Source organism: Trichoplusia ni, chromosome 14 (assembly GCF_003590095.1).
Source record: "Trichoplusia ni isolate ovarian cell line Hi5 chromosome 14, tn1, whole genome shotgun sequence".
Lineage (NCBI taxonomy): Eukaryota > Metazoa > Arthropoda > Insecta > Lepidoptera > Noctuidae > Trichoplusia > Trichoplusia ni.
Window position 1 is genome coordinate 8,586,871 of NC_039491.1, and position 21,866 is coordinate 8,608,736.

The following is a 21,866-nucleotide window of genomic DNA, read 5'->3' on the forward strand; positions in this document are numbered from 1 at the left end:
TTTTCATTTATTTCCTTTTTGATATTCGCACTGTTCAAACTCTTCTTACAAATTGTCTCAAGTACACAGAAAGTGACATTATTCCAAATCATTGGGTGTTTTGATGATGAAACAGAAATACATAGCCATTTCACAAACATCCTTAATGTAGGGTGCAAAATCAAGGCAGTTGTTTCTAAGTATGTGCCGATAGTCCACTGCAAGCGAAACCAAACTACTTTATAAAATAATCGCTTGCGTATTTCTGCCAGCTATTCATGTTTGCATAGCGAGCATATTTGAGTAGCTAGCTTAACCCTGCGAGCAAAAATAACAATAGCATGAGGTGGTCTGTCGGCTTGATAATTTAAATATACATTTTCATAATTAAGATAATTTACAAAATACGATATGTGCATTTAAGAAGCATAACATTAAAACTACACAATTAAAATGCATCAACTATTTCACAAAGACAACACACAATCGGTTCACCGAAAATTGGAAGACAATTTGCATCACGCAGTATCTTATACAAACATTTATGTATTTATATTTATTTATAAATAAATACTGAATTTCAAAAATGTATTCTTAATTTCTAATATTAAGTATAATTATTTATATTAAAATAAATATTATTATAAATAAATTGAATTGTATTTACGTCTCTCAATTTAACTCAAAGTTTCGGTCGAAAATGTGATTCAATCAGTTTTATAAACATTTCCTTGTTTTTTAAACTCTGTATTACAAGCGGATGGAATGTGATGGAATCAAGAAAACAGAGGTATATTGTTACATATTGTATTATTAACTGCCTTACTTATATAAATATTTGGGCAACGGTACCGCGAATACCGAGATGCGATATAGTAGTGGACAAATAAAGAGGAAAATAATGAATAGTTGTTGAATAATGTATAGTTAGATTTGCAGTGTACCTGTTCATCAGTCAGACCTTAGAAACACCATACTATTTTCAAAAGTTGCATGGAGACTAAAATGGCATTGTCCGTGCCTTGTAAAAGCCTTTTTCTTATTTAGCCATCCAAATATTTATACAAGTAAGAGTCGAAGAATCGTGTAAATAGATTTTTGCTGTAGGAATTAATGTAATTCCGTGATGCCATTACATTTACAATCTTATGTCTAAAAAAATAAGTACAATAATAATATTACAATTTAGTTGCACCCTTGTGTATAGTAACATAAAAATAAACTTAAAACGTCACATAGTTTGGTTTACATTATTTAAAAATACACAGCCTATATAAAGAAGAAGGATCTAAAAGCAAAAAATGACGATTTACTAAAGATTGGAACACTCTTTTCATAAAAACATACACTTATTGGTGACGAAGCAATAGACTCGCTCGCCTGTTGCCACCTCAACACATGATTTCGTCCAAAACTAATCGGGCAGCCACGATAAATACGAGTGAATAAATTATAAACAAAATTGTGCATTGCGTCCCTCCGAAAAAAGTGAAACTACGCGCACAGTAGTTTTCGTGGTGACCTCGACCACTCGGCCATCTTTGCAGTCAATTAAGTATATAATGGTTTGTTAAACATTTTCTATCAACGTGAGCACGTCTATTATCTATACCGTGCTATAAGGCTAATTCTTAAGTCAAGTCATCTACCCAACCTCAACAATTCCTTTTTCCTACAAGCGCTGATAAAATCGCCCAAATGTGTAAATGTAATTAATATTCCATACATTTGAATTCAGTTCAACAAGTTCTACAGTCGTCAATATGACACTTGTGTAGTTTAGAATATATTTTTCTCAATTAAGGTCGAATTAATAGAAATCCTACATAGACGTTCCTCACGAGGTCCATCGGATTCAATTATTTAGATTATATTCGGCAGAGCATTACAAAAAGACCTCCCACATTAGCTAAAGATTTTTATTCAGGTCATATAGTTATAATTCGATCTCATTAAGTATTTAGGCAAATATCTATCTGTACCAATATTTTTAGACAGATAGGTAGTATTGTCTAGTATTCCTCTTATAAACTAAAATGTGTCATCAACCATTTTGACACTGATCTACACAGACACAATTGGTAATATAGTGTTCTTCCACTTATTTTAAATAAATATTTTTTACATAAATAATTTTATTGCTAATCTAATACTAATTTTGATGATCGTCCAAATAAAATGATGTAATAAAAGATATTCTAATTTTCGTTTCCAAAATAAATTAAGTGTTTGTTTACAAAAATACCGCCTGCAATATATTATTTGTCTATAAATACAATGTTTTTAAACTAGGAATGTAACAAACATTTCTAAATCACAAAGAAAAACAAATTACTATTAAATAATAATATCTTAAAACTAAAAAAAACTTCTATAAAAATAGTGGAGAAAATTACTCTTGAACACCATTCGACTTCAATAGTTTACACTGAAAAATATAATAAAAAATGTCTTAATTTAATTGTCTTTCAGCTATGGAACAAGATCCTATTTTTAATAGGATTTTGTTTTCAAATTTGTTAGTGACTTGTCTTTATATTCCAAAATTATAATTAGTCATTATAATGTGTACTTATATCGTTCTCAAAGTTACAAATTAAACCTCTACATTTAAGTAAGTCAATTGCGACAACATTCGATATATGATTATATGGTTAATATCAACGAACGTAACATTTTTTAAATGTATCTAAAGGCATATGAATTTATGCTTATACGCCTTAAAAAAAGCTTATAACATTAAATACACAGTTTTTTTATTTTTAAATAGGGGAAGTTACCTTAAAATAATTTAGCCCATCACATGCCAATGATCCCGGTAATATGCAAGCTTTTTTCAAAAGATAAAATATACAAACCTTTCAGAAGTCCTAAGTTCAAATCACCAATAGCTGTGCTAAGGAATCAATTCACACACGTGTCATCTAGAATCAAACTATACTACTGAATTCACAAAAAGCAAAAATGATGATGATGGTAAAATGTGTAGGTAAGGAAAGTAAAGAAACGGAAATTGTATAGGTGTAAGTTTTAACACGTGATATATTCTTGAAAAATTGTTTACGCAGGTAATTACATAATATAAAACCATCTTCAACGGGAGGTATTTTTACCCGTTGAGTTCGCAAACTTAATTTACAAATGCTTGTACAAATCGACCGGTCACCGACTGGTAAATAAAATTAAAAACGATGTTACGTAAAGATATGTTTCACACGTATTTAAAATTAAACCTACTACTTGGCTATGGAATTTACAACCACATCCAGTTACAATTCCGTTTCTTCGTAGGTATATATTTAAAATAAATAATAAAACAATTTTAAGAGAATATAAAAGCATTCTGTACAAACTTATCCATGCAGGTTTAAATATTGTGACGTTATGACAAAGTGGCACTAAGTAGTATTGTGTGCAAATGATTGAGAAGGCAAACAAAATATCAGAGGCAAGGGTCATCTTTGGGCATGTACAAGGAGTTTACCGGGCTTTACAAAACCTCGTAAAAGTAGGAGCAAGACGCTACTGCAAGCCTTGTAATACACCACAATCTCGCTTGCACGACGCATTCATGCTTTAAGGTTGCAGGCAATGTTAGGTTTCCAGCAGCCTATTCAAATTCCCGTCATATTAGCAAGGTAGGCAGCTCATACAGTACTCGCTTTCCCACCCTGATTGTAGGATCCCCGGCAAGGAGCCACATTTCGTGCAGCGGGTATTGCAACAGTAGGAGGCCAAGGGGCTAATGCACTTAACACGTCGGCTTCCAAAATGCGAAAGAAGTTGGCTCCTTATTGCCGAGAGTACCCTTCCACGAGTACCCTACCCTATTGCTATGCATGCCAAACCGTCCGCCAGTCCGGGAGACGTTGCTAAAAAAGGTAGGTGCAGATCAGATAAATCCTGATACCGCCGAGCCGTGCTGAAGCCTTTCACCTTGTTCCTGTTTGCTCATCACACTGTTTATGGACAGTTCGCGGTCACTTCAATAATTTAGGCCAATAATAGCTACTAGTAGCTATTGAGTCGAGAATTTTTGAGATATATTTACCCACCTCTGTCAGTTCGTTTGCATCTTAATTGCCGAAATTAATATCCAAAGGGTGAGTATCAAGCCATGCAATAAGAAAACATTTATTAGTGCACCTACTTGAGTAGGTAGGTGTTATTAATTTTACTTTATACTTATAAAAATATACTTAACTTAAGAACTTGCTATGTGAAGTAGCAATAATATAATAATAGGAGTTAAACAAAATTATGAAAATAACTCTTGAATTAAATAAGAAAAAAAAATACCAGCTAATGACCTGTAGTTTTAGCTTTTAATTTTGCACATTTTAATTTACTTAAATAAACCATACCAGACAAATAAGATCATACATTTTCATTAATATCTTTCCACAAGTTAGTAACCCAAAAAAACATCTTACCCTTGCAAAAATAAATAATTACAACTCTCTTTATACAGCTCTATTAAGAAGTCAGAAAATAAAAAGAAAAACCCAATAAGTCGTCTTCGGCAGGTAAAGCAAACACTTCTAAAACATTCTAATACTAAAACATGCTGCTTCTAAAACACCGTACTACAAGCTAGCATCTACAGGCTAAAAGAAAAAGTATTTAAATTTGGTTAATTTGGAAAATCTACTTGTGCGTCCATCATGCAGTGCGTTCTATGCGTTCTACTCTAGGCTACTCTTTGGTTACCTGCACGGCAGGTTTTTCCCCGTGTCTGGCTCTTAGTCGCCTGGCTAGAGGCGGTGTGAAGAGTTCTGGGTCAGGGTGCGAGAGCCCCGCTCGCTCCCAAGGCTGCTGCTGTCGCCATAGCAACGATATCAACGTGCCGACTACCATCACCCAGATAAAACCCATCTGGAAGGAAAAGAAAAACAGATTAGAGAAATTGTAGTCATGTACAGAGTGGCTTAAGAACGCTGTTATTTACACATCTTTGACATTCGTTGCGAGTAGTTAGAAAATATGGCAACCATTCAGATTAAGGGGTATCGTGTTGCCCTGGTAACGGTGGGTTGAGGAGATCAGATAGTACGAGTAAGTTGCTCTTTGTAAAACACTGGTACATAGCTCCATCCGGTTAGTTGGAAGCTGCCTTGAACATAGTTGGGAAAAGGTTAGGATAATGTAGTCATAAAGAGAAAACGTAGATAGAGAATTGGGTTCCAAAAGAAAGAAATCATTTATCGAATTGATATTTGCACTCTCGCACATTTTTTGCGATTTCTAAATGCTACTTAAAGTACTAAGATACAAAGACGTCATATAACCGGTATTATTCAGGTCATCAAGCCTGCTAGGCAATCGTATGTAACATAGTCTTAGCATAGTTGCGGTTTAAGCAAAAAACAAAAGTAGTTGCATTTGGTTTAAATCGGATTTTACTAGTAGCAGTAATTGGTAAGATTAAAACGTGTGTAAATATTAATGACATTGATATAGCACTAACGCCACTAACGAATGAAATACGTAAGAGCGAAAGATACGGAGTTTTGTAAATATTTTATGTAATGAGCTATTTAAATTTGAACGTTGAGGATATGCTTCAGGACTTCGTATTTATGCTAAGGGATATGTTAGATATAACACAGACGAAACGAAACAGTTGTAGGGAAAATAATACCAGTGCCAAAATTCAAACATGGCGCCAATTTTGCATTTCTAATTGATTCTTAGTTTAAAATCGTTGAAATTTTCACGACTATTTTTAATATTCTAGATTTAATACTAACTTTAAAGAAAAAATAAATACATTCTGAATTCCGTCTCAAGCAAGTCTCAAGTAACCAAATTTATCAATAAAAAAAAATGTCCCACGCAACATTGTATAGTTTTGCTCTCATACCAACAACATTGTCTTATTATAGACAAGCCTTATATACCTACATAGCAAGATTTACATCAAAGCACGTGATTCCTTCGTCATTCGTTTGATATTAATTACATAAATGTTATTTATATCGTAATTCTCGTTATCAGTTACACAATGATCTACTCAGCACAACCTATTGACCTAACGACCGTGATTCCATTCATAGTGTGCATACATAGTCATAGAACGGGAATTACAAAGGAATTGAATCATGTTTATACTGTTACCAAAATAGGTCTAGTTTTGTCCACCGTCAATGTACTCTGTATGAGATGATGTCAACATGAGATATGGGTTTATAACTTGAAGTCGACGTTGCTTCTTAATTTTATTTGTTCATTCCTATGATTATATTTATAAACACTTAACGCAAAAATAAGTGTGTGGTTATGAGTTTGATGTGTCTGCCTGTCCGTCTGTAGCATCATACCTCTCGAACGGATTAAACGATGTTAAAAAGTTTTGGTACTGACGGTGAATTATGTTCAAGTATTTTTAGGCATATTTCACTTAATAAAGACTGTTCTTAGCTTCGTTTTAATTATAAAATTTATTGGTGATGGAAAAATGGGATATGGAAACCCAATCGTGGAATCAAAGGTCATGCAAGCCATGGATTTTCATACACAAGAAAACGTTGTTCAAAACAAAGTTATAGGACATTACTGTTAGGAACTTGTATCACTACACCTTAGAAAAAAAAGATTATAAGGACATATACCAACACTTTAATAAATCATATAGCACTGCAATACTTACAGGACTCGTCCACTGGTAAGAAACTCTGTACATGTAGAAGTAATCCTTAGGATTGTACGAGACTTCTGGCACGGTGACGTTGAAGCCACAGCCTTCGACACTAAGCGGCAGCTTCGCGATCGGAGGCCGTGGACCTCCAAAACTGAACCACAGCATCATCGCCATTCCACTCAGCAGACTGATGCAGGCAGCCTGAAACAGGGGAAAAAAGACTTAATTTTCAAGAGCGTGAGGTTTACTTTCATTTAATGATCTAAGAAACTATTGGATAGCGCACTGGCAGGCAGTTTGGAGCGAACAAGGTAAACTAGACTTAATTTTCGAGGTCCTGAAGTTGATTTTCGTTCAATTATCAGTGGAAATTTTACTACACCATATTGACAGTAAATTGATACAGACATCCTGAAAGATAAAGTAGACTTAATTCCCAAGTGATGAGGTTGATTCTCGTTCGATTACCTGTTGACTTTTTTTTAATTCGAACAGGAAAATAAGATTTTTTGAAGCTATTTTAGTCCTTTTCTTATTCGCATTCATTGTAATCTATTCTATTGGTGAACCAGGAAATAACTTCTGTATAGATAAACATCTGTTGCGTAAGATTCGATAAGGTCGTGTTATATACAATTTTTTTGTGTAGACGTCACACTCGTCTCTGTGAGCTTGTTAACGTTGATCGATAGTGTTTTTGCTTTTCAGTTGGATTCAGCGTTAAGATAACTCAACATATTTTTTTTCAACTGATACTTAAAACCATTAGTAACATTGATGCTAATTATCGTCGCAAATAGTAGGCTTAAGTCATGATTGTTTCGCAAATAGTGTAACTTTTTTAAATGTGATTGTTGCAAATCTACAGCTTCTTAATCGTCTTCAGCATAATAATAATATTATAAAACCTTGTATACTAAGCACATAGAAACAGAATTATTTATGTTGAAGTCTAAGATGACATAAATCCCCAACGAAAGACCAACATCAATACAAAAAAGTGGTTTTTCATGATGATTTTCCAACGATAAAACTGTTTACTTTAGCAGTCAATGCTTCAAAGCTCTAACCACCTCATATCTAAATGAGAAAATAATCTTCAGATAAAAACAGTTGAGTATCCCAAATAGTTTTGTTTTCTCAAACAATGGAACTTGCCCACATTACTCATATTACATTACCGAGCAATGTTTTAAATCATTCTGTTTATACAGGCTGGAGATATTGACATAATCATCTGCATTCGTTTCAAAAACAATGGTATCCCAATGACAAAAGAAGATCAAACAATAAGAATAAAAAGACGCTTTTAAAATTTTCTTTGTAATTGTCTTTGTCTATAAATATTACAGGCATTGTATAATTAGATAATATTATTATTAAACAACAAAAACTTCTACAAATAAAACTAATGAACCAAGCTTGATAATTATATGGGACAGTAATTTTGACGTTAAATAAAAAAATGCTCAACATAATTAGTTCACCCAGTCCGAAAGTGAATTGTGAAAATCCTCTTTTTTTTAAGTCGGTTGAGAAGTAACCGATTATTACACTAACCGTGCAGTCAATGATACGGTTGACTCTTTCTCAGAATAAACATAAATAAATAAACGTTTTTTATCTAAATTTAACCGGTCAATGTCACACGTGGTTAACATTTGAGCGCAGTTTCATTTTCTTACAGTTTTTAAGCAATTTAGTAGTGACACAGCCCTGAACTAATTATACTATTGTTATATTTGAATGATCTAGAAAATATTCGTGTTCAATATCCAGGGGGCCTACCATTAGTTTTATAGTGATTTTATTGCGGGTGAAAGAGAGAGATGCCGCTCTACGCCGTGTATAGCTGTCACGCTTGCACAACCATAATAATACTACTATAAGAAGTGGTGGTGGGTCGAAAGCCACCTTTTAAAGTAGAGATATATTAGACAAGGATGTAGGACACTTCTAATCATAGTGACATTAAATAAACAATCTATATAAACTACGAGGGCAATGAAGATTGGATAACAAAACCTGGTTATTATTTATATTCTTAATGCAAGCTCTTCCGTATAGACAAAACTATATTAATTCACCATAGATATTACTCTTCTTCGATATTTTTTTTCGCACTACAGAAAAACAAAACCGACTAACAGAATTCAAGCAAATCACCTTGAGGAACAATACATTACCAACATAACAATAAGGACTGAATAAACTCACCCCTTCGGTAGCATATGTAGTGAACATGCCGAGAGTGAAGACCCCTAATAACGGGCCTCCAACTGCCCCGAATATCGTGAGGGCAGCCTGCAGCACACCTCCCAAGTACTCCGCGATGAAGGCAAGGGCTAGGAACACCAGACCGTAGAAACAGGCGGCCAGCTTGGTCAGCCAGGGGATGTAGGATTGACGGACTTTGCACCATCTGTTGGAGAAGATAAGGTTTTATTTGGATTAAACAATGACACAAACGTTTTCGATTTAAGACAAAACAGCACAAACAGCAACAAAAATATTATATCAGACTGAATTCGAAATTCGAAATCGAAATTAACTGGTTTTTTTTTTATATTGTGACTCCTTTGAATAAAAAAATAAATAAAACCTTTTTTTTTGTGGTAGATAGTTTCATGAATTACCTGCCAACATAATCAGTCAACGTAACAGCCGCCAAAGCGTTACAAGATGCAGATATAGTAGAGAGGGAGGCACTGAATATTCCAGCCACGAAGAGCCCCGCCAGCCCGGGGATGTGCTTCATAGCATCCACCACGTAGTACGGCATCAATTGGTCCATCTGTTCATAGCAAAAAAAAAATACTTATAGAAAAGTCTTAATCAAAATATCATTGACTGTTTTTGTTTGCCATTATTACATTTAAAAGGTAAATTTATTTTTGTTTCTAATTGAAAAGGTTGTCGTAGGAAATTCCTACTATAGAGAAGAAGTGCCATGATTCAGAGGCTATTGCTATGGTAATTGATTTCAATGTTCAATTGTATTTGAAAGGCAGCAACGGGACGGCTATTGTTCTATATTATTTTTCATCAATATTGGTTCACACATAATAATATGCATACGGAATAAACTGACAACTTACGGTTTGTCTTTGTGCATGTTTGTGACATGCGACACTAGGATGAATTTCTTACGTGTGGTAGATTTCCAAAAAAATATCAGAAAAAATCTTTAATACTCACAGCAGTAATACTATGGCTGAGGAAAGGATCGCAGTCCTTATACACGGCGTAAATGCCCAACCCACTCATGCATGTCACCACGCTGAGCACGGAGAGAACAGGCCAACTCCACCACAAGCACTTCTGAGATCTGTCTAATGTATTCACTGTTTGCAGACGTTGTACCTGGGAAACAAAAAAATATTATAAATTGGAAAATTCGAAACAGAAATTTGAGAAAATTTAAATTGGTCTTCGATCTGATTGTTCTTGGGATTGGCAAATAAGTCATCGACATTATCGCGATAAGAGATAGAGAAAAAAGAATGTAAGAAAAAAAATCGCTTTAAATAATAATTTAAGGAAATTGATTTTGGGCTTGTTCTCAAGATGGGCAAATAAGTCATCTATATGACCCCAAAAATATCCAACAGAGTAAAAGAGAAATATGTAATAACAAAATGTCATCCTAAAATCGCAGTTTCACTATGAAAGAATCCGGCTATCTGTCTGATCTGACTTTATAGGTATAAATAGAGAACATTGATGTTGCAATAAAATGTTTTATAAAACAAATAAACATTTGTAAACATGTCGTTTGAAACTGTCCGGACAAGGTCGTACAAATATAATATGTCCCCAGGGACCTTCGGGCATTGTGGAGAGGGCCAAATATCTCAAACAGTGATACGTCAATAAAAAAGCGAATTGTGTTCTTGGAACCTTTTATTCGGACCTCACGAGTATCTCAATCTTAAGCCATACCTACAGGCTATAGCCTATAAACCAGTCAACAAAAGATCACTATGGACTACAAATGGTTGTCAAATTGTTATTTTTATTCTTTTAGTTTTTGAGGCAGTAATAATTATTTTATCGATAATCAAATTTGTACTGTCCAGCTACAACGGATCCTGAGATACAGCCTAGTAAATAGAGTCACAATAACCGGGTTCCGTTTTCCCCTTTGGGTACCGATTTTACCCCTTGGACACGGCATCATCAATAATATAAAATCTTCATCGTCTACATGAGTTCATAACACGACGACTATGTAAGTTCCTATGTGACCTTACTACCTTCCATCTACCATTTCCTTATAAATTATATAAGACAAGCAAACATTGATAAGAAACGCATCGACAAGTACAGATTAAACTATCTAACAGACTTGAGGACTATTCTTATACTGATTACAAGCTATGGCAGTAGAATACCTCACTATCATAAGTAAAGAAAGTAGGTATTGTCTGTCTGTCAGATAAACTTATACGACTAGCGGTTCAGTCAACTGATTCTGATATATTTCTTGAACTCTATTTAAGGACATAATATGCTACTTTTAGGCCCGATAACGTACTTAAATGAACGTCAAAACAATGTGCTTTTAATTAATACTATCAAATGTTGAAGGAATATTAATGAGATTAAGTCGTCATGAAAAATTCCTAACTTTGTATTAGAAAATGGACCCTATATTAATGTGCAGTAAGATTGATTTTAATAGTGATTGTCAATATCTCGCTATTACGTCCTACCTCAATACTAGAATCTAATTATTATCATTAACGACCAATGTGTGATTGCCTGTTTTGTTGAACGGTTACACAATAATAATACACTGTACTTTCAAAATTAAATATTTACATCGATACGCCTTGTCAGCTTAATGTATGATTTTACTGCAGGAAAAAGAAATATGAATTACCGCTATCAAAACGGTATCTATAAATTAATATTGCATAGCAACTTTGAGAACCGTAACTCATAAATGTCGTTCCAACAATCCAATGTAAAGAAAAAAAAACTGCTTATTGTTTCTTTGTTCTAAACTTGAATGCATTTGTTCGAGTTTTAGATCACAGTTCTTGAGATTTTGTTTCATTGATTTAGGAATGACATTATTATAAAAATATAGTCACAGTAAGCTTTTATATTTACCTGTGTGTGATTTACAGCATACAACGAGAGATAGGTGACTAAACCACCAATTACCAGAGACCACCAAGTATGTCTTTCCGTAGGATCAACACTGAAACTATAAACAGAACAAAAATACACAATCAGTAAATTTATTAACATTAAAAACAAAAAATCGTGTCGTATGTGTTTTGTACTCACTTAGAAAAGTCCAGTCTTCCACCTTCCCGAGCTATAACGAAAATATTTCCGAATCCTCCAACTTGTATTGATGCAAATATAACAATACTGAACACTGCTCCAAACATGAGAGCTGATTGTAGAAGGTCGGTGAACAAGACAGCCTTCATGCCTCCCAGAGTAGAGTAGAAAGTACAAGCTAAACCTACTACTAATATTGAGATCAGTCTATCCAACCCTGTTACAGCTTCTAATACAATCGCCGGAGCGTATAAAACTATGCCATTGTAGAGCACCATTTGTAAAGTGTAAGTCATGGATGCCAGCATACGGATGTGTGGTCCAAATCTTAGTTCTAAGTATTCATAAGTACTGGTCTTTTGTAGGCCGAAGAAGACCGGTAAGTACAGTCTGCTGGCTATAGGGGTGGCTATGCCGTAGGATAAGTTTATGACGACGAACTGCATGCCGTAGTAATAGTTCTCTGCTGATACCCCGAGGAGAGTGATGGCTGACATGAATGAAGCCATGAGGGAGACGGCCACGGGGAAGATGGACATGTTGCGGTCGGCGAGGAGGTATTCCTGAAACAAACATTTCTATTAATGAATGAAATAACGATACTAGAAGTCATGATAATGATGATTAAGCAAATGACAAATGTCCAACGACAATGAAATCAAATGGACCGCAAGTAAATGAGTTGATTGAAACGAATTATATTCGACTAGTAGCATTTCAAAGGTCTAATAACAACAAAATTTCCCTACTTTTTGTATTCCACTGCAAGTTGAGACCGCGACTACCAAAAATACGGTTCTCACACACTTTTATTTATACTACCGTACCGTGGGTGTAGACCGTAAACGGAGATTCAAACATAGTATTGTCATAACTACTACGATTCGTTTACAAACGTTTTAGACTGCACGCTATGTAATGAGCAGTTTAGTTTCCACAGGCCGAAAAGCTACAAGAATTGTAGGCAGTAAGTTGTAAGATAATGATAAATATTGATACTTCAAAGTCAGGGATTTCAAGGAAACAGTCCTGAATTTAAAATATTTTTTTTAGTATTATCCCTGTAACTTTACCAAATATGAATATCTATGATACTTTTTACTTCAAAATACCGAAAACTGGTTCATTAAAATGTTCATATTAATCTTCCAAGAATGAATACCTACACGCCATCTAAATTACGATCCGCAATCAAAAACAAGAGATTGGCGGTCAATCTACATCGTACGCGATCACCTTACAATGACGTTAAAAAACAAAATAAGTGTACGCACCTCATTTGTTTTCTGTTTTCCACCACTAAAGCGGAAATACAGTCCAATAGCAACTGACGCGACCATCGTCGCCGCCATGATGGCGTAGTCCCACGGCCCGAACACCGACTGAACCATGTTGAACTGTAACAATCAAAATATAAGGTTAATTAAACAGGTATAGTACCTCCAACCTTCTTTCTAACGATCCTTTGGAATTTTCCTGATAACTTTCGGGTTGACTTTTACTGTCATCAGATTCCGGCAGTGTTATTTTGAAGCATATATGTAGCGCAGAATCACAAATCACAAAAAAATAATAATATAGCCTAATAACACAATTTAAAGTAGTTTTAGTACTCCTGTGTATGAAAAATTAGAGTTGATGAAAGTCAATAGAGTCACTAGAAGTCAAACACATCTCTATATTGTTTTACCGATTATTCGTATTAGTATTAAAATTAGCACAATTTACAAATAATCATTTTAATTTTTCCTTAATTAAAAAAACAACTCACTTCCATATTTTCTAAAATTACACAATATTTTTATATATTTAAAAAACTTCTACAGCAACAGCCATGCATGATGCAGCTCGTTCGTTTATTCTCACACATAATATTTTGATCTTAACAAAGTCTGAATATAAATATGATCGTAATGATAACACGAGATTATTGTTATCATGAAGTACATCTAAGACTTTTATCTCATTTATAAGTGTAAATATAGAGCACAAGATGGGTTAAAATACTACTAAAGTGGCTTTATAATTTGATATTGCATGATACAAACGAAAGGTGCAGTGCCTCTGAAAATGTTCGTGATGCAATCAGACGGACATTTTGGTTACCAAGTTGATAAAAGATAGTTCAATATTTTTTATCAAGGAAAACATACGACGGACTTAAAAAAAAACTACAGAGCCAAACTTGGTGAAATTTGATGGGACCAGATTATAGCTATTTCACTTCAAATGAAATCGGTTAATCCAGTCCCAAATTTCTAAGATAACAAACAAAAATAAATTGGCAATTTTCGCCTTTTAGAAGTTGTTAAAAATTGAATATACAATTATTTTTTAAGTAATAGTACGAATCATTTTTTTATGTCTTTAGTACAACTACTGCTGTAGAAGCTCATAGATCTTTGATGGGCACGTTTCGTTGGAACTAAAGTCGTCAACGAAGTAGCGACGCTTCATTTACGAAATATTAATTAAACGTTTGACTCAATAAACACAACTGTTAAGAAACTACGCTCTATCTCAGTACCATATTTTTATAGTGACTTTTTTTAACTCTTTTTTTAAGCTCTCAACAATCTAGAAACAAGCGAAATGACTTTTCCCAGCAGTGGAATAGCTGTTTGTCTAAAAATACTTTTTAGGAAAGCATGTTGTGCAATTGTGAATAATTAAAATTTTTTGCTAAACATAAACGTTTTCGTGATCAATGCCAGATATAGGATCGTAAAAATAGTTCAGAATTCAGTTTTCGCTGCATCAGTATTATATCTTTCCACGTGTAAAAATCTTTGCGTTTTATGTTTTGTCTGCTCTGTAAAGACTATTTTGTTGGTATATATTTATAGTATTGTATTAACTTCTTCGATTTTTTAGGTAGGTTCCCAAAATTTTAAGTAACAGCGATTTATAAAGCGCGACCATCTTGCAAAAGTAAATCCAATAAAAAAACAATTTGGAAAACAATTCAACATTAAGGTCCAGTAACACCAGTTAATTTCAACTTGAGACTTAAAAATTAATCAAAACAAATCATCCATCCTGAACATTCCTTATCAAAATCAGACATCCATAAAGGTAGACATGAAAACGACGACACAAATGAAAGCATTGAATGTGGCCGGCTGTATAATTGAAACAAGCTACACTATCGCAGCAATCAATTAAATTGATTGAATGGCCGCCTACTGTCCTCACGCGGGTTGAGCGTGCCTCGCATTACACAATATAGAGAACATTGATCTCTTTATCGGGAAATTAAAATTGGATGTTAAAACACTGGCTAGATTTTCGAAAGATCTGGAATAAAGTTTTACCTTTCTGTGATCTCAAAAAGTTAAACAGGGAAAATTTGAAAACTAAGAACACGAGTTCCGAATTACGAAATGGATGGATGGATCCGTCCAAGCATACGAGGTATTTTTGTGGACAGAAAGTACTAACAGTTTTGTAAATTGTGTACCTTGTAAAGAACAGACACATTTTAGAAATGACTAAAAGAGTATTTAACAATTTTAGTCACTGAATAAATTAGTGTGTATAAAAAGTTTTAGAGAGAGGTCTCCCTTAATAACCGCCCCAACAAAATATTTTGTAGACTTTTAAGATGTTACTGTACGAAAGAGTGCATAGGCTTCGCTTTTTAAAAAAAACATTTTTCCTAATTCCATTTTGCCATAGCAACGAGCATAACTATCGCATGTGACCTTACATTGAATCATTTATTTTTGTTTTTATCAGCCGTCTGGCCGCAGGTGACTTATTTTATGTATTTATTAGTTGTAAAGATATTGCATTTTATATTATAACGACATTGTAATTGTAGTGAATCTTTATTATCCTCGTTTTAAGATAACGATGTATGTCTACAAATTTTATTTAAAAGACTTGGCTTGGCTTCACATAATGCCAGGGTTTTAGGAAAAAATATATTTAATTGTTAACAAAGATAATTGGCAATGGCTTATGTAAATGTAACAATACGTAATATTTTAAAGTAAGCATATTCAGTTAGTATTGGTACAATCCGTACATTTCCTAGAATCGAGGTCATAGTAAATATATTATTGTACGAATTGAGCACTTTAGTATTTAATTGAAATTTTACGTAGAATTTATTTTGTCAGTACAAACATATTCTTTACTTTGTAGTACAGTTTCATTGAATTCAATTTGTTTTGAAGTAAATTGTATTACTTGGCTATACGTTCTCTGAGGTAAATATCCAACAAATATAAGAGCTTCTTAAAATTAATGGTTTATGTTCTTGCCCGATTATACATGTATAACCGGTGGTATTGGGTCACGAGTTCACGACCATAGGTCGCTACATAGTTAGGTTTTGGTTCCATTGCCGCACAACTATTTACTATCATTTAGACTAAAATGCTTGTTCCTAGGTATGTCATGCCAGCACTTAAATATTGCAACTTTTAAACTAGCTGTTGTCCCCGGTCCCACGCTCTACAATTTAAAAGTGATCCCAAGGGAACATAGGATGAATGAAAAAGGTGACCGGTAAATCCTCTTGTCATCAATAAACTTGTATCTAATAAAATGTGATAGAGGTGTTAATTATATTGCAATAGATAATGTAACGGAAATTATTAACATTTTATAAATCAATAAAAGTTTCATTTAATCTGTAATGCACTCGAATAAAAGTGTGTTTGATATCTGCTTAATTTATTTACCGTTTACAATTATATGTACATTCATATATTTATGCTTAACGATGGTTTACATCATCTTTTTGGGGAGTGTTTTATCGAATCGTACCTGTTAGCGTTAACACATTTCAACTAAAGAATTCTCATTTTCTCTCATCTTTGTAAATATACTAAAAACTACTACTATATAAAAAACGAGAAAATCCGTCAAACTAGCCTTTTCGCAAGATTCCCTGTCCAGTTTTACCGGTCAAATATCAACATATATATAGTAATTTCAACACGGCTTGACAGTAGAGCATAAAAAAGAAGACTCTACAAAATAAATTGTGACAAAAAATATACAACCTATTGCATAAAACTCATTGAATATTACTACACATTACATATTTTACAATAGGAGGACAACTTGACACCGACAGTATCCTACATTAAAATTTTGATATGGATGATTTCAAAAAACGATTCATTCTGAAATTCAGCCAGCAAAAAGTATAACCATCAGTTCGTATTATCATAGAGCAACTATTGATTTTCATTCGCTAGATATATCCGAACATTAATAACCTAATGTTCTGATACTAAAACTCTAGATAGATAGGATAATGAATGACTTAACATGAATTTCACCATGTTTACATGGCGTAAGGGGTACAGTTTGGGAATCATGCATGATTTCTCCCAACTGTGCCTCCTATCTTAAATTGTTCATAAGCTCTACAGTTGCGAAGGATGAGATAAACGTTTTACAGAAAGAAATTTCTTGCACTTACTGAGAAAAAAACTATTATATTAATTAATCAAAGTGATGTCGTTTTACCGTTTGACACTGCTCTTATCTAAATTTCAGTAAAGTTCAGGGTGAGAATCTAATCTATACTGATTCTCGAAAGTTTTTTATGCATATTGGCTAGATTTTGTCATACACCCAATTTCGTTTTGTTTTTTATTTCCTAGAATTAATTTGTATCCCAAAACGTTTACTCGGTCAGGTCAGCTAGCAACCTTATATTATTTTGTTGCAAGTTCAATTTTTGTCATGAAATATCTACACCATCGTATAAGTCGTTTAAAATAAATTATAAAAATGTTTTAGAAGCGGTAAAATTATTTGGTTTGTTAAGCTAGTAACGGAGAAGTACGCCTCTCGCAAAAAACAGTAAGTTATTCAAGATCTTGCAGAGTTCAAAGACCTATGGTACTATAGACAAACGCCGGTATTTTTTAATATTTAAACATATTGTGAAATACATTTTGGTCAAGTTTAACAATGTTCTTTGAATACTTACGTTTTTTCGACTTGTGGTTCATTGCCCGGATTTTATTAATTCATATGCAATGTATACTTTAAGTCCACATGGTTACTTATTGTATGATTTTACAAAATAACGGAGATAAGTTAAAATATATTATACTACAGCATCCCAACTAAGTAGCGTGTGCGTGAAACGAATATTTGCTCTCAAGTCATAAGTAGTTATTTTTTGTAAGATATTCAATACATTTACATACCTAATCGAAATTTATATTATAAAGCTCAAAAGTGTATATATTCATTTGTTTGAAGGCGCTAATCTCAAGAACGACTGGTCCGATTTTAAAAATTCACTCTACTTCACACTAGTTTTATATAGCCCATTTATTAAGAAAGCTACATGATATTTACCATCACGCTGTGACTAATGGGTGAAGAGCAGTAATAGGATGAAATTATTACATAAATTGGGAGAAGTTGCGTGCACTTTAAAACTTTGAATCCGATTTTTATTTCTAACTTATATCACGCGAGTGAATTATATGAATGTTATCGTTATAGTAACATCGAATTAAATTGACATTGCATGGAATCAATAGACGCACGTATCGAATGTATAAGGTTGACTGTTTCAAGAATCACGCGGGTTCAAAGTCCATTTGTTTTTTTTAGAGATTTTTATCGTGTAGGAAAATATTGCAATTTATGTTTATAACAGTAGGCGTATCGTTAATATATTTAGGATAATACTTCTCAACCATTTAACGGGACATTATAATTATGTTTTTTAAATATATCTGTGATATTAAATTTGCATAATTATATTTAACACGGTTTGTACGGTTTTATTTTACAAAAACTTTGTATTACTTTCATTTTATTTCCTTCTAAGATTTTTCCCCATCAAATTAATTACATACACGTATTTTGAAATTTGTAAAATCCCCGATTTCTACCTATTGATTTGTTAAATAATACTAGAATGAAAAATATTTATATGCATAAATCTATCTCCAATAAATAATTCTTCTGTTATTTTTTAATTCAATTCTGATTTTAATTCAATTCAATTAATTAAAAATAAACTAGACATTCCTAGAATTTTACGTCAGTATTTTGAATTTGAAGTTCAAAGTCAATCACCTCTTCCAAATGTTAATTCATTAATTACAATATATTATAGCTAAACAACAGACGTTTGAAGTTTCCCGCTATTCAACGTTGCCAGCGAATAAATACGTAAACATCGACTTTATACTTCACGCGTAAACTTAACAGTGATGCAATTTCGCGCTTGAGAATGATTTATTTCCGTAATTAAACTTGAGCAATACTAACTAACAACAACCAGTTAAAAAAAGGAAACAATCGAAATTTTTACAACAAATAATAAAATACCAATATTACTCACAAAAATCTCGTAACAGCAGCGAAAAAAAAATTGACGTGCACTGAGTTTTTGTCGGCAACAAGACGTTTCAACGCATTATAATTAAACAAGAAATATCTAAATACATAAACATCACATAACCTTGGCAACTTTAAATAATGTCCCCGAGATATTTAAGAATGATTTAAAATTACAACGTCACAAATGACACGTCTGTTCATATCAAAATCACCTGCAAAATGAATTTACGAATAGTTGTTTAGGTCATGACTGATTTAATGTAGGACCGTACAGTCTTACGGCTCGCATAGAGGGAACTGTTAGCAGAGAGGTTATAATGCTTTAAGATCGTACGATATTCGTGTAACAAGGTTTTAAGCGGCTTCAGCGCTTTTTTTAAACAGTTTTTTTGCGAGCGTGTCACATGATTTCTATAGCGGAGACGTGAAGAAAAAATGAAAGCAATAGCAACTTAAAAGACCTAATTTAATTCCAAGTCATGCAATTTAGACAAAGAATGGAAAAATAAACACCACCTAAAATACCAATGGATTATTATAAATAAAAATCTGTCAGTATCATCAGATTACTTGACATCCTTTATCGTAAACTATCAAAAGCTCAAACATAATGTGTTAAATTTTATATCCCACTTCGACTTTAATTGAATACTTTAATGGTATCTTCAACACTCAGTTCTTTATTTGCGCTCTACAAGAGCTAAAATAAAGCGCTTCAGCGCTGTAAAGACCAAAATGCGCGCGCACATATTCGCGATAATTGTCGAAAAATGTGAGCATTTCACATGTTTTTAGAAATAACTGTGCATTTAGTGATACTAACTACTTATAATTAAGGCAAAATGTAATTATGCCTTTAAATTACATTCAAATTAATTAATACTCGGCACACGTGAGCAGTTTAGTTCAATTTAGAAACTCCCTACAACGCCATCTATCGAGTTGATTTAACATCGATTAGTAACGCTACTCGCTGAGCAACAGACTTCTATGTAGACTTTGCCAAGAATTTATCGCTAGGCTTTGGTATGCAGGCAGATCATGTGAACTTTATTAATTGATTTAAAAATGTAGCTAAAGAAATGGACAATGCTCTAATGAAGATGAATATGAAGACAACTTATTGACTCTACATTTTTGAGCTTTTGACACGAATAAATGAATCTAGTCAATTGCACATTTTAGGTAATAATACCATAGCTTTCGAATACATTGTTGCCGAATTCATTGTGTACACGAATACTATAAATATTTGCATGACCTACAAACCTACTATCCAGGTTTGAAGCATAGGTACATTGGTTCCAATCACGATCATAACAGATCAAACAAAATTTACAGGTTTATTTACGTGATGCAGTTATATTTACGTATTTGATTGTTAAAAATATGGATAAAAGTTTACGCAAATCTGAGATTTTCCCCTGCCCCCGAAAATATTCCGATGATTGTACGAGATGGCGCTACGTGCCATGCTTTGGTAATAAACCTATGTGATGGAGTATTTAATCCATTGTATAATTACTTGCATTTAAGTGATGTAAAATGTCAGTAAAAGTTCCTGTATCACAAGTTAATGTAACTTAAAGAGGAAAATATCAAAATTGTATGTAGAACTTTTATAACATCATCTGAGGTGTGTAAAATAACAGTACTGCCCTTTTTTTACAAGATAGGTATAAGTGGATAAACATTAACATACGTCTCATATCATAAAAAAATATAGAGCAAAAGAAACTACGTGCGTTCACGTACGTTGAAGAAATGTAGAGGCATAAGTCAGCAAAGAAAAGAAAGCGGCTTCTTCAATATTCTTTATGACCTCACCTAAAACTCTGACCCCTATTAAGCATAATACGCTGGACTGGTTATGCTCTACAAAATCGCACACAATCCTTTTAACGACTTGAAGCGCCCCTGTGGTGGTCCCATGCAGTAATTATTATTAGACAACAAATAACCCGCATTTTTTGTTTAGGATTCGTGTATTCGACGAGCTTTACCATTGTTTTTAAAGTAAATTCGGAGATTTGCTGATAATTTTTAGGATAACGTACCCATAGGAAGAAACGGTACCCTATTTCAAAGACTCTGCTGTCTATCTGTCTGTTTGTCTCCACGCTCTTATCGTATGAAACGTTATGGCTAAACAGTTGTAACTTTGACAGATGATGCATTTCTTTTGTCGCTATAACAACAAATGTTTAAATTCAAAATCGAGGTTAAGAATCCGTTTTGCTAATATCTTTTGTTCCTTAAAGTCGCAAGACCGACTCTTATTAACATTTTTATAGAACTCACCTGCATAGAATAATATATACAAGCCCATCGTTTCCCTTTCATTCAGCCAAAAAGGGACAAACAAGAAGAGTCCTTTATCAATCCTTCATCTTGAGATAGCCAAACCAAAGCTATCATCAAGGGTATATGACCATATTAACCATTGTAATAGGTACGTAGAGTCAGCAAAAAAACGATGTACAAAGTTATATTTTCAAACTCTCCTAAAGCGATCTAATACACAGTAATTTGGGTAGATAAAAAGTTTTCAGTGGATAGCCTGTGTTTTTTTTATGTACTAGGTATAAAAACTTACCTATTGCATTTTGTACTATCA

At 33.4% G+C, this 21,866-nt stretch overlaps 1 protein-coding gene across 4 annotated transcripts; it reads right to left on the reverse strand.

Annotated features, from left to right (window-relative positions):
* Positions 1 to 2,296: 2,296 nt before the first annotated feature.
* On the reverse strand, positions 2,297 to 19,552 carry LOC113500411 (putative sodium-dependent multivitamin transporter). 4 transcript variants are annotated; one of them, XR_003401198.1, is made up of 11 exons: positions 13,689 to 13,741; positions 13,192 to 13,314; positions 11,918 to 12,480; positions 11,738 to 11,834; positions 9,818 to 9,982; positions 9,256 to 9,413; positions 8,837 to 9,041; positions 6,629 to 6,820; positions 4,690 to 4,854; positions 2,838 to 2,903; positions 2,331 to 2,407 (listed from the first exon to the last, which is right to left on the reverse strand). XR_003401198.1 is itself a non-coding variant. In XM_026881169.1 (10 exons), exons 2-10 carry the CDS (start codon positions 13,306 to 13,308, stop codon positions 2,372 to 2,374), a joined length of 1,698 nt encoding a protein of 565 aa, XP_026736970.1. In that variant the 5' UTR covers positions 13,309 to 13,314; positions 19,251 to 19,552; the 3' UTR covers positions 2,297 to 2,371. The 4 variants fall into 4 exon arrangements, 3 of the variants coding, with proteins under 3 accessions (XP_026736970.1, XP_026736969.1, XP_026736971.1); XM_026881169.1 differs by lacking the exons at positions 2,838 to 2,903; positions 13,689 to 13,741 and adding an exon at positions 19,251 to 19,552 and having other exon boundaries at positions 2,297 to 2,407; XM_026881168.1 differs by lacking the exon at positions 2,838 to 2,903 and having other exon boundaries at positions 2,297 to 2,407.
* Between the last annotated feature and the right edge of the window lie 2,314 nt (positions 19,553 to 21,866).

What these genes read in the sequence shown, in the direction of transcription:
- LOC113500411 (XM_026881168.1), bottom strand. An exon ending in GAAAACAGAAAACAAATGAG is followed by an intron (nt 12,481 to 13,191) that starts GTGCGTACACTT and finishes TGTTTGTTTCAG; the next exon opens with GAATACCTCCTCGCCGACCG. An exon ending in ATGCTGTAAATCACACACAG is followed by an intron (nt 9,983 to 11,737) that starts GTAAATATAAAA and finishes TTTGTTTCCCAG; the next exon opens with GTACAACGTCTGCAAACAGT.